Source organism: Halichoerus grypus, chromosome 5 (genome assembly GCF_964656455.1).
Source record: "Halichoerus grypus chromosome 5, mHalGry1.hap1.1, whole genome shotgun sequence".
Lineage (NCBI taxonomy): Eukaryota > Metazoa > Chordata > Mammalia > Carnivora > Phocidae > Halichoerus > Halichoerus grypus.
Genome location: NC_135716.1, coordinates 166292837 through 166305215, shown reverse-complemented (window position 1 = coordinate 166305215; position 12379 = coordinate 166292837). Strand labels below are relative to the sequence as shown.

General features: G+C 51.1%; 1 protein-coding gene across 1 annotated transcript; it reads left to right on the top strand.

Moving 5' to 3' along the window:
* Nucleotides 1–5903: 5903 nt before the first annotated feature.
* RAB42 (RAB42, member RAS oncogene family) lies at nt 5904–7482 on the top strand. Its single transcript, XM_036102413.2, has 2 exons — nt 5904–6159; nt 6799–7482. Exons 1-2 carry the CDS (start codon nt 5921–5923, stop codon nt 7220–7222), a joined length of 663 nt encoding a protein of 220 aa, XP_035958306.1. The 5' UTR covers nt 5904–5920; the 3' UTR covers nt 7223–7482.
* The last annotated feature ends 4897 nt before the right edge of the window (nt 7483–12379 follow it).

The window sequence follows — 12379 nt, the reverse complement described above, 5'->3', positions numbered from 1 at the left end:
ATTCTGTGCTTAAACTCTTCATTAATTTTTATCCTTAATATACACTTTAAAAAGTAGGTACTACTATTATTCCCATTTTATGGAGAAAACAACAGACTCTGAGAGAAAGAAACTTTCAGGTGACTCCCAAATGTGTTTCTCCAGCCTCACTTTTCTCCTGAGCGCCAGACCTTACACCCTGCAGCTTCCTGGACACCTACACCTGGCTAATAAATAGGCTTCTCAGAACACAGCCTTTCCTCCTCCGCACCGGCTCTTCCCAATCTCAGTAAATCCTTGGAGGGAGCCTGGTCTCTTTCTCTATCATCCTACTTCGGACCCGTCAGCAAATCCCGTGTTCTCCACCTTTAAGATGGTAAGACATTCCTTACCACCCCACTGCTCACCCACAATCACAGTAAGCCTCCTAATCAGTCTCCCCGATTCTGCCATTCTTCCCTATAGTCTGGTCTCAACACACCAGCCACGATGTTTGAAGAGCAAAAGTTTTTAATTTTGGTGAAGTCCAATGTCTATTTATTTATGCTTTGTGCTTTTTGTCTCCTAATTTAAAAATTTTTGCCTAGCTCAAAGGCATTAAGATTTTCTCCTATGTTTTCTTCTAGGAGCTTAATAGTTTTAGCTCTTACATTTAGATCTAGGATTCATTTTTAATTAATTTTTGTGTATGGTGTAAGAGTGAAAGTTTATTACATATGGCTCTCGAATTGTTCCATGTTCATTTGTTGAAAAAGATTATCTTTATCCATCTAATTGCTTTGGCACCTTTGTAGAAATCAATTGACCATATGTATAGGTCTGTTTCTGTACTCAATAATACACTGTCTTGGGGCGCCTGGGTGGCTCAGTGGTTAAGCGTCTCCCAGGGTCCTGGGATCGAGCCCCGCATCGGGCTCCCTGCTCTGCGGGAAGCCTGCTTCTCCCTCTCCCACTCCCTCTGCTTGCGTTCCCTCTCTTGCTGTGTCTCTCTCTGTCAAATAAATAAATAAAATCTTTAAAAAAAATAATAATAATAATAATACACTGTCTTGATTACTGTAGCTTTTTTTTAAAGATTTTTTATTTTATTTATTTATTTGATAGCACAAGCAGGGGGCGAGGCAGGCAGAGGGAGAAGCAGGCTTCCCGCTGAGCAGGGAGCCCGATGTGGGGCTTGATCCCAGGACCCTGGGACCATGACCTGAGCCCAAGACAGACGCTTAACCGACTGAACCACCCAGGCGTCCCACTCTAACTTTTTAATAAGTTTTGAAATAGGGTAGTATAAATCATCCAAACTCGTTCTTTCTCAAAATTGTTTTGGCTATTCAGAGTCTTTTGCATTTCCATGTAAACTTTAGTATCAGCTAATTTGTATTTTTTTTAAAAGCCTACTGGGATTTGGTTGGTATTGCATTGCATCTGCAGACTAATTTGGGGAGAACTGACATCTTAACAATATTGAGTCCTCTCATCCTTGAGGATGGTATAGCTCTCCATTCAGTCAAGTTATCTTTAATTTCTCTCAACAGTGTTTTGTAATTTTCAACATACAGATCTTGTATATCTTTAGTCACATTTGTCCCTAAGTTTTTCATATTTCTGATGCTGTTGTAAATGGTATTACTTTTATCAATTTCAAATTCTAAATGGTCATTGCTAGTGTATATAGAATTAATTTTTGCATATTAACTTGTATCCTCCAACCTTGCTAAACTCATTTATTAGTTTTAGTAGCTCCTATGTAAATTCCTTAAGACTTTTCACATGTCTGTGAATAAAGAGAGGTTTACCTCTCCCTTTCCAATCTGGATGCTTTTTATTTATTTTTCTTGTGTTATAGTATTAGTTACGACCTCCAATACAATATTGAATTAATAAGTTACATTTCATCAAAATTAAAAACTCTCAGGGTGGGGGGGGGTCAGGAGAAGGGAATTTAAAAAGGATATGGGGGAAAAAAATAAAAAGGACATGGAGAGGGGTGCCTCAGTTGGTTAGACATCTGACCCTTGATCTCAGCTCAGGTCTTGATCTCAGGGTTATGAGTTCAAGCCCCCCACTGGGCTCCATACTGTGCGTGGAGCCTACAATAAACAAACAAACAAATAAATAATGGGAAAATTTGGGGGTGATATATGCTCATTATTTAGATTGTTGTAATGGTTAATGAATGTACACTTACATCACAAGTCATTACATTGAGTGCCTGGGTGGCTCAGTCAGTTGGGTGTTTGCCTTCAGCTCAGGTCATGATCCCAGGGTCCTTGGATGGAGCCCTGCATGGGCTCCCTGCTCAGCGGGGAGTCTGCTTCTCCCTCTCCCTCTGCTACTCCCCCTGCTTGTGCTCTCTCATTCGCTGTCAAATAAAATCTTAAAAAAAATAGTCATTACATTATACTCTGTAATATGTACAGTTAGTTTACTGTGTGTCATTTATACCCCCATTAAGATGTAAAAATTAAAAACCAAGAAAAAATTTACATTATATTATTCACCTGCTCCAAAATCTCCTCTGACTTCACGAGATATTTGGAATAAAAGCTGAAGTCCCGTGATGGCTTCTGAAGCCACATGTGATTTGGCTCTTCCTCCTCTCTGCCCTCACCACCCACCACTTGCTCCCTCAATCATTCTGCTCTCTTAGCCTCTTTGCTCTGCTTGGAGCATCCCTTGCCTGATCCCACCTCAGGGCCTTTGCTCTTGCGGTTCTTCCTGCCTGGAACTATCCTCTCTGGATATCACAGACACCCACACTACTCCCTCACTCCCCCTGGTTTTCTGTTCTAATGTCATCTCCTCAGAAAACCCTATTTAGGGGCGCCTGGGTGGCTCAGTCTGTTAAGCGTCTGCCTTCGGCTCCGGTCATGATCCCAGGGTCCCGGAATCAAGCCCCGCGTCAGGCTCCCTGCTCAGCGGGAAGCCTGCTTCTCCCTCTGCCTGCTGTTCCCCCGGCTTGTGCACACTCTCTGTCTAATAAATACATAAAATCTTTTAAAATAAAAAAAAAGAAAACCCTATTTTGATGTAGCACCCTGCCACCCTTCAAGCCATTGTCCTGCTTGACTGTTATTTATAGCACTTACTGCTTCTTGACATCACATTATATATGGATTTATTTCCTGTCTTCCCCATCACAATGTGAGCTCCAAGACCAGGAATTGTGTGTTTTTATTTGCACTGCTGTGTAAGTGCCTGGCATATAACAGAGAGCGAGCACTTACTGAAACAAATACAAAGTAAATGAATTAACGAATAAAACTTGGCGGAGGCCACACAGCTAGTAAGAGGGCAGTTGGAACTAGAACCTTGATCTCTCTCGGGCAGATGCGCCTAACTCCCCTGCTGTGTTGCATAGCCCCTCCAGATTACTTTGTGAGGTGGGCACCAGGATTTGCCTTACTTAGCAGAAGGGGAAGCAGGGTGGGGAGGGAAAGTCACTTGCCCCGCCCCAGGCACATAGCCAGTCTCTGGCAAGGTCAGCTGACATCTGGATTCTGGGGCTCGCTGCAGAGGGCAGGCACATGACCCTCGCCCACAGCAGGAGCCTCTAGGAGAGGAAGTTCCAAGAGCCCAGTGCTGACAGTGCACTGCCCACGGGTGCTGACTACAAAGGCTTCTGGGAATGGGGGTTCAAACTGCCTTTCAAGTTGTTTTATGCCGCTCTGCCTTTGTCCAGCTGCTCCTGCCTAGAGTGCCCTTCCTCCTTGAACTCCCCAGCTCGCCCTCGTCCTGGGAGACCCAGCTTCAGAATCACCTGCTGCACAAGGTCTTCTCTGAGCCTATAGCTCCCTGAGTCCAGAGTCCAGCCCTATTGTGGGATTTGACTGACTGAATTAATGAATCAATAGCACTTATCCACTTTCATTCATTCTTTCTACCATAAATATTTACTTAGTTCCTGTTTTGTGCCAAGCACTGGGGATACCACCATTGATCATTGCCCTCAAGTGACCTAGGAGGGAGACAGCTAATGCAGCGGACAAAAGGGTATGTGACCTCACTGGCCAGTCAGAGGCTTTCTGAGGACAGGGCTCTAACCTAAGTCGTGTAGTAGGAGTTAGCCCTTTGAAGAGGAGAAGAGGACTGAGAAGAGGAAAGGTGTTGAGCATGGCTGGAGCTCAGAGTACCAGTGGTGGGTAAAGAAGGGGCCAGAGGCATCCATAGGGACCTGACACACAAAAATATTTTTCCAGGTAAACAGTGAGGTGGAGAAAATATCTCAACTGAGGAATCAGTGGGGAAGGTGGGAGTGGGGCAAAGTCTTAATTTGGGCAAAGCTGGCAGGAAAGATTCCTCCCCGAACACACACCCTTCCTGAGGCTCCTCAGGGTTCCTGGATTCTCAGGCTCCTCTCTCTCCTACTCCTAGAAGTAGGGGACAAGCAGACACATGGGCCCCTTCAGGCTCTACCACGCAGGTGACCAGTGACTGAGATTACATGGAGACCTGTCAAAATGGCTTCTTATTGATTTGTTAGGAGTTAGCCAGAAGAGGGGCACCTGGCTAGCTCAGTTGGTAGACCATGTGACTCTTGAGCTCGGGGTCATGAGTTCAAGCCCGACTTTGGGTGTAGAGATTATTTACTTACATACATACATACATACATATATATATCCACTTAAAAAAAAAAAAAGAGTGAGAAGAAAACCTGGGCCTTCCCAGATCCTCAGCCTGTCCTGTCAGACACAGAAATAGCAAATAAGGCTTTGGCCTTGGGTAAACTTGACAGCTAGTCTATCTTCCTTGTTAAGTGACCTCGGATTCTTTATCTCTGAGCCTCAAGTTTCCTCATCTGTAAAAATGAGAATAACAACACCTTACAAGTTTGTGTGAGAAGGAAATATGATGATTCGATTGTTTGCAACAGTGAGGATTTCACCTTACCACCAATTTGCCAAAACAAGTTAAAGTGGTAAAATCCACCCACTTTGGGACAGTGAGATTAAACCAATAGACGCACTGTTTGGGACCAGCCAGAACTCCAGCCTTGATAACTTGGGTTTCCAGAAGGCCTGACTGGAGAGGGTAGACTGGCTCTTGGAGGCAGATGTCCCTGCCTTACCCTTGCCACTAACCCACAGGGACCTGACCACTGTGTCCTGTTCCTCTTGGTACTTGATTTGCAGTCCCCCTTTGTGGCATCAGGGGGGTAATGAAGAGTGAGACAAACTCATATATGAGTCTCAGCTCTGCTCTGTGACCTGAGACAAGCCTCAGTTCTTGCGGCTCTAGAATAGGCACACTATGGTGCTCTCAAAGTTGTCGCCAGCAGAGTGAAGAACTGACCATCTGGCCTCATAAATGTTAGTTGTCCAGACCACAGGCCAACAGTACTCTCTCTGGAATCGCATTTGCCTATGTCTGTCCGGCCTCCTGCCAGCCCTGTTGGCATCCCTCTCTGGGCCCTGAGGCCCCGCCCCAGGCAGGTGCTGAGGATGCAGTGGGGGCTGTTAAACATTGAACCCGACCATTGAACGGGAGGCCCTGGGAGGCCCTAGGCCAGGGCTAATGGAGCTCCGGGAAAGGAGCACCTGGGTGGGGAAGGGACACCTATAAACCATCAACTTTCTAGAGTGGTGCCTCCAGCTCCAGCAACAGGGGCCCAAGCAGGGCACTGCCCGGAGAGTGGGGCTGGAGAGAGAAGCCGGCCGGCAGGATGAGGTGAACGCTCTGGCGGTGTTAGTCTCGGGCAGGTGCGTGTTTGGTTCTCGTCCCTCGCTCCTCCTCCTCCCCACACTGCCTTCTTTAATCTCCCATCCCGCGAAGTAGGGGTTATTAGAGGACGAAACTGGGGCCCCCAGGCCGGAGAGCACGTGCCCAGGTGTCTCGCGCCCCGGGCCGAGGGGCGGGGCCAGCCTCCGGGGCGGGGCGACTGACCTCGGGCGGCTGGGCGGCGGGGCGGCGGGGCGGCTGGCCTCGGGCGGCTGGACGCGGGGCCATGGCGGCTGGGGGCTGCCGCTACCAGTTCCGGATCGCGCTGCTGGGGGACGCGGCCGTGGGCAAGACGTCGCTACTGCGGCGCTATGTGGCGGGCGCGCCCGGGGCCCCGGAGCCCGAACCCGAGTCCGAGTGGGCGCCCACGGTGGGCGTCGAGTTCTACAGCCGCAAGCTGCAGCTGCGAGCCGGGCCGCGCGTCAAGCTGCAGCTCTGGGACACCGCGGGCCACGAGCGCTTCAGGTGCGGGCCGGGCGGGCTGAGGGACCCGGGGGGGCGGTCAGTGCCCCCCGCCTCCAGGGCGGTTACCCCCCCCACCACCACCAAGGGCTCGGCCTCAGTGGCCAAGGTACAGGTCTGGGGGACCCAGCCCTGCTCTCTGGCCCTCCACGTGGAGTCGTTCGTCCCACAGATGCAGCCGGGTGGGCCAAGCCCCCGAGCCAGAGGCCTGAGACCCTGGCGCCGGGAGAGCGCAAGGGTCCTGCCACGGAGACCTGGAGGGATGGGTGACCCGGCTGCTGAGAGAGCCCACCGGAGCAGAGCGAGCAGAGCGGGAGGTGCCAGGGAGATGGGAAAGGAAGAGAGGTTTGGGACGGCCTGGAAGGATGCGTAGGAGTTTGCCAGGCAGAGAACGGGAAGCAAAAATCTGCCATCAGGAAACCTGCTTCCTCCAGGAATGGTCCAGAGAGGAGGTGACTTGAACTTGCTCCCTAGCTGAGGCGCAGGCACTCCGTTGGGACAGACACAGAGGCCGGGGGCAGAGAAGCACCCGGCAGTGTGAAAAGAGCTATGGGGCTTGTGAGGCAGTCCGGGCACGCGGGGGACGTCCTGCCTGTGGGGGGGCCTGGAAGGCATAAACCCAGCTCACTCCGCGTCCTTCAGGTGCATCACCAGGTCCTTCTACCGGAATGTGGTGGGCGTCCTACTGGTCTTTGATGTGACAAACAGGAAGTCCTTTGAACATATCTGCGACTGGCACCAGGAGGTCATGGCCACTCAGGGCCCGGATAAGGCGATCTTCTTACTGGTTGGCCACAAGAGTGACCTGCAGAGCACCCGCTGTGTCTCGGCCCAGGAGGCAGAGGAGCTGGCTGCCTCCCTGGGCATGGCCTTCATGGAGACCTCCGCCAAAAATAACTGCAATGTGGACCTGGCCTTCAGCACCCTTGCTGACGCCATCCAGCAGGCCCTGGATCAGGGGGACATCAAGCTGGAGGAGGACTGGGGGGGCGTCCGGCTCATCCACAAGACCCAAGTCCCCAGCGCCCCCCCCAGGAAGCAGGCCCCAGGTCCATGCCAGTGTTGACTCTGGGAAGGAAAGGGTTAAAGCAGTACCAACCTTAGAAGTGCTGCTGGGATGGGGAGTGTCAGTATCTTTCTGGAGAGCAGAGGGCCAAATGTAGCCAAAGGGTTAATATAAACAGTATCCTAGCAGTCACACCTCCCGCATTTGGGGTTTCAGAGCTCAGCCCCTTTCTGCCAGAAAGCTCTAAGAAGCCAGGTGTGCAGCTTCGTGTCCATCAGCCTGTTTCCTCAGTTGTCAGTGGGGCTCATAGAAGACCCATGCCACGGCAGGGGTGGGGGGGTGGGGGCATGAATGAGAAATGGATGTGGGGGACATGCTCAGCCAGAGCCAGCCATACCGCTAATTGCTGAATACAAGAACTGTCCTCACCACTCTTTCCCCTCTGACATTTCTGGCAGCGCTCCCGAGCCTGGACGCGGAGACACACCGAGTCTGGACGCTGCTGCACAGGCGAGGACTGGGCAGGGAATTTCAGGGCAAGCCTACCTGGGAGCCTCCTTAGGTCCTCAGAATTGGATGAGTCTTAAGTGTGTGCCCTGAACCTCAGGGTCGCTGCCCAGTGCCCCTACTCCAAGGCCGGGCGCTGGATCTGGGAGGCAGGCATGAAGGCGAGCGAGCATCTCCTAGGTTGGGCACATAGTGGACACTGTGATTAGGCACCAAGATGTCCCTACAGGGCTGCAGATCCCACAGCCTTCTAGCCCCACCCCTAAACACCCCCTCCCCCAGCTGCTGGGAGTGCTGCCGATGATGGTGGGCTCACAGCACCCTCTGGGAACTGCCTACCCCTCAGGGCTGCCCACATCCAGTGTTGATCTGTTGAATCTATTGGGGGGTGGGGGAGTGTTTAAAGGCCTGGTTCTCTTGCCCCAGCTCTGAAGGTCAAACCCAGCTTCATCACTCTTCATGGGGCTGATTGAGGCCATTGTTCTTACAACATCACAGCTAAATTCTTCCTCTGCTCAGTCCCACTTCCCTCCCTTCCTCCCCCAAGCAGGTATTGATCTCAAGAACCCTCTAATCAATGTCTGCTCGCTAATCCTCAGCTCAGCAATTGCCTCCTGGGGAACAGGAACAGCTAGGCAGAGAATGTTCTAGGGCAATCAGGGAAGGCTTCCTGGAGATAGTGTTTGTGTTGGTAAGAATCTCAGCAGGTGTAGAGGGGGTATTATTGTGCCAGTGGGCACAGGAAGGGCAGGGACAGTTCCACAGCAAAAAAGAGCACAACCACTTCACTCACTTTGTGACCTGGGGCTTACTCAGTCTCAGATTCCTCCTCAGCACCATGTGACTGATAATCCCTTCTTCCTAGGGTTCTTGGGAGGTTTCCAGTCAGGGAGGGTTTCTTAGCTTCCTCCCCATGGGGCTGGGCTAGGGTGGGTCTCCCTTTGCACTGCCTCCTCCCTACCTCCTCTCTTAAAACTTCATCACTCATCCTTATGATAGTCTTGCAAGGTTGGCACGGTTACCCTCATTTCACCGATGGGGAAGCTTGGAGAGGGAGAGGGAAATGACTGTTTTTGATAATGTTATCATTCCTTCATCAATTAAAAAAAATAAGCATCTACTCTGTTCTGGGCTCTGAGGATGCAGCAGTGAACATGACAGAAAAGCCCTCCTGGGGTTGACATTCTAGTGGGAGAGAGAACAAAACGAGTAAATAAGTGAACTAAATGATCTCCAGTTATAAGTGCTATGAAGCCCACAGATCCTGGAGACAGGGCTGAGAAAGATGGGACTGATTTCTTTAGAGCAGTTGGTCAGGGAGAGCCTCCCTGAGAAGATGACCTTGAGCTGAGAGCTGGGGGAGGGAGGAGAGGGGCCCAGCTAAGAGCAGCAGTCTGGGCCGAAAGAACAGTGGCCAGAACTTACTTCTTATGTCCAGTTGAGGTAGGTACTATTGTTCCATTTTATTGATGTGCAGACTAAGGCCCAGTGAGGTTAACCGAAACCAGTGAGCAGAGGGAGAAGCCTCGAGGTAAGGAACAAGGAAAGAGCTGGGCTCTTTCTAGGAATTTACTGGAGATCTGAGCAGCTAGAGTAAGTGAAGAAGCAGGGAGTGACCTTCAACTTGGTCTGTGGTTTCTTATTTCCCAGAGCTTCCCTGAATAGGAGTACAGTGTAAACCAAAGCTTGTTTGGGAGATGAGCAGCTCGTCCTGGGGATGGAGGTGGGGATTTTGCTGTTAGGTGTTCAAAACCTCCCCAAATCCCTGAAGAGAGGAAGAAAAAACTGACCTTCTCTGCCCAAATCCTGGCTGGGCACTGGAGGACCGGCCTGAGCCTAGGCCCTCCCAAGGCTGGGTCCATCTCCAAGAAGATGTTGCCCACTGTCCCCAGCTGCCTCCTTTGAGGACTGTTCAGCAGGCTGCTCAGCCTCAGTTTCCCATCTGTAGAATGGGGAGAACAGTAGTTTCTGTCTCACAAGGTTGTTGTGAGGATTAAATGAAGTATTATGTGAATTCCTACCACACACATAAGCTCATACATTGTGGGCTCATTCTATGGCTTATTATTATCCCCGAAGCAAAACTGTGAGGTGGGGCTCAGCTTGTCCATTTCACAGACAGGGACCTAAAGTCCAGGATGGGAAACTGATGTGGCTCAGCTGGTGAACCCAGGCCTCGTCCACCGCCTCGGGCCAGGCCCAGAAGGTCCTATCTTGTGCCTCGGGGCTCCGGTCCCACGCTCACAAGCCCCTTGCCATGTGGCAAACCCTCTGGAGGCTACAAGTGGCTTTGATGGGTAGGATTCTGGCAGCAGCAGGAAGCTGCCTCTTAGCCCAGCCCGCTGGCTAAGAGGAAAAGCAGAGAAGAGCAGTGGAGGGGGGCAGACCCACCTGCCAGCTGAGCCCCGCCTCCCACAGCTGCTCAGAAGCAGCCTCCGCGCCCCTGCCCCCCTGCCCTGAGGGCCATTGCTGTCATAGTTCAGGCCCTGCGGTCTCTAGTGGAGACTGTGCCGCCCCTCTTGAGGCCTGTAGGGTGTCCCCTGTTGATTCAGCATCCACAGCGCCCCAGAGGGAAGTTTTTAAAGTATATTTGACATGGCTGTTCCCCTCCTAGAATTCAAAGTCCTGGCCCTTCCGGAGCTAGTGCGCGCTGCCTCTCCCCCTCCTTGGCCCTGACAAATTCCCAACCACCTGCAGCCCTGGGCTTTGCACATGCTGTTTCCTTCCACTGGATGGCCCCAGCCCTCTCCCCTCTCCCTGGGTGACCAGACTGGCTTGCCACACTCAGGTTAAGTGTCACTTCTTCTTAACCACAGCTTCATCCCAGCTGCCTACATTACGGTGGGCTTTGCAGTCAAGCCTGGGTTTGACTCCCAGCTCCACTATGTGTAACTGTGGACCCTGGTCAACTCACTTCATCTCCGCAAGCCTCAGTGGACTCCTCTGGAAAATGAGGATACTAATACCTAACTCACGCAGGGTTTTAGAAAGGGTTTGATGAGAAATCAAAGGCAGTGCTGGTCACACAGTAGGAATTCACAAAATGGAATTTCCCTTTTTCCCTGAGCGTTTTATTCATCACTGTAATGGAACAGAGACTACCAAAGTAAACACTGTGGGGAAATAACTAAAGTTCTTAAAGATCATGACCCACTTCTGGAGATGTGAACTGGGTTCTGCTTCTGTACTAAGAGTGAAGTTCCAGAATAGTCCCTTCAGGTCTCTCCCTAGACTAGTCTGAGCAAGCAAAACTCCCTCTCCAAAGCAGCACCCTGACTAAACCCTCCAGCCACAGCAGCTTCGACAAGGTCAGGCTCCCAGGCCTGGATCCTTGCCTTTTGCCCTTTTGAAGGCACAGAGCCAGTCTGCCACCCATGGGAGCCTTTCGGAAGACCCTGCCCATTCTGGGAGCCACTGAAACTTAGTGGGTAAAGACAGAAAACCCATCCTGCCCTCCACACACAGCCTGGAGCTGAAGGTGTCTGGGTGGGAGCCCAGCCCCTGTCCTCTACCTCTGAGCCTTGGTCTTCGTGGTAAAATGAGAACAATTCCTACCCGACAGCTTTGTTAGAGGATTAAATAGGACGCTGTGTGTTAAGTGCCCAATAAGTGTTAAGCTCCTTCTGCTAACAAGCTCCCTTTGGGTCTTTCATGTGTGGGTCCCTTGTCTGGAATGTCCTTCCTCCATCTCTGTCAAAATTCTGTTCATCCTTCAAGGCTTGGCCCAACCGGATGTATCAATTCCTTCTCCGAGCCTTCAGGGCACGTGGAGATTTCACGCTCTGTTGCCCCACTAGACAAGCGCTTTGAGGCCAGGGCTCCCATGAGGATGGACAATGGACCAAGAGCACAGCTCTGAGTCCCGGCCTGCCCAGGGACCTCAGACAGGACATAATGACCTCTCCAGATCTTGATGTTCTTACCTGTAAGAGATGGGGCAGCACTGGGTGACGCTGGGGCCTTTTCTAACTACAGGTAACTGTAAGGCTCCAGTCCACGTCAGGCCTCCTCCTCCCTGCTTCCCCTCATGCAGGCACAGGAGACTTTTCAGGATGGCTTTGTGGTCCCAGATGGCTCCTTCTGTGTCCAAAACTCACCCGTGTTGTTGCAACCAACCTCTACCTCTATCTTTTGGTTAGTCCTTTCTCAGGAAAACCTCGCATGCCATATTCCTTTACTTTTAGTCCGAATTAACCGCAGTACCTTCTTGGCTGGCCCCCCTCCTGCCTGTTTCCAACTCCATTCTCCATGCTGGCAGCCAGAGCAAGGCTTTTAACATGTAAACCCAATCACATCAGTCCACCACCTGAAACTCCACTGCCCCCTAGCACCTGCACAGTTTTCAAACTTTTTGTTTATATGCCTGTTTTTAGCACCAGAATCCTCTTACCAGATGGAGTCTTTCTAATAGCCCTAAAATGTCTAACAATTAAGAAAGGTATTACTCAGGGGCGCCTGGGTGGCTCAGTTGGTTGAGCGTCTGACTCTTGGTTTCAGCCCAGGTCATGATCTCAGGGTTGTGAGATCAAGCCCCACGTTGGGTTCTGAGCTCAGCAGAGAGTCTGCTTGAGTTTCTCTCTCCCTCTCCCTCTGCCCCTGCTTTCTCTCTCTCTCTAAAATAAATAAATTAATCTTTAAAAAAAGAGAAAAAAAGGTATTTCTCAGGCTGAGGAGGGATGGGAAGCACAAGGCCAGCCTGGAGGGTTACCT

Excerpts from the sequence above, each read along its gene's own strand:
- RAB42 (XM_036102413.2), top strand. The coding sequence starts at position 5,921 with ATGGCGGCTGGGGGCTGCCGCTACCAGTTCCGGATCGCGCTGCTGGGG. Across the intron at positions 6,160-6,798 it reads GCGGGCCACGAGCGCTTCAG|GTGCATCACCAGGTCCTTCT; the intron begins GTGCGGGCCGGG and ends CGCGTCCTTCAG.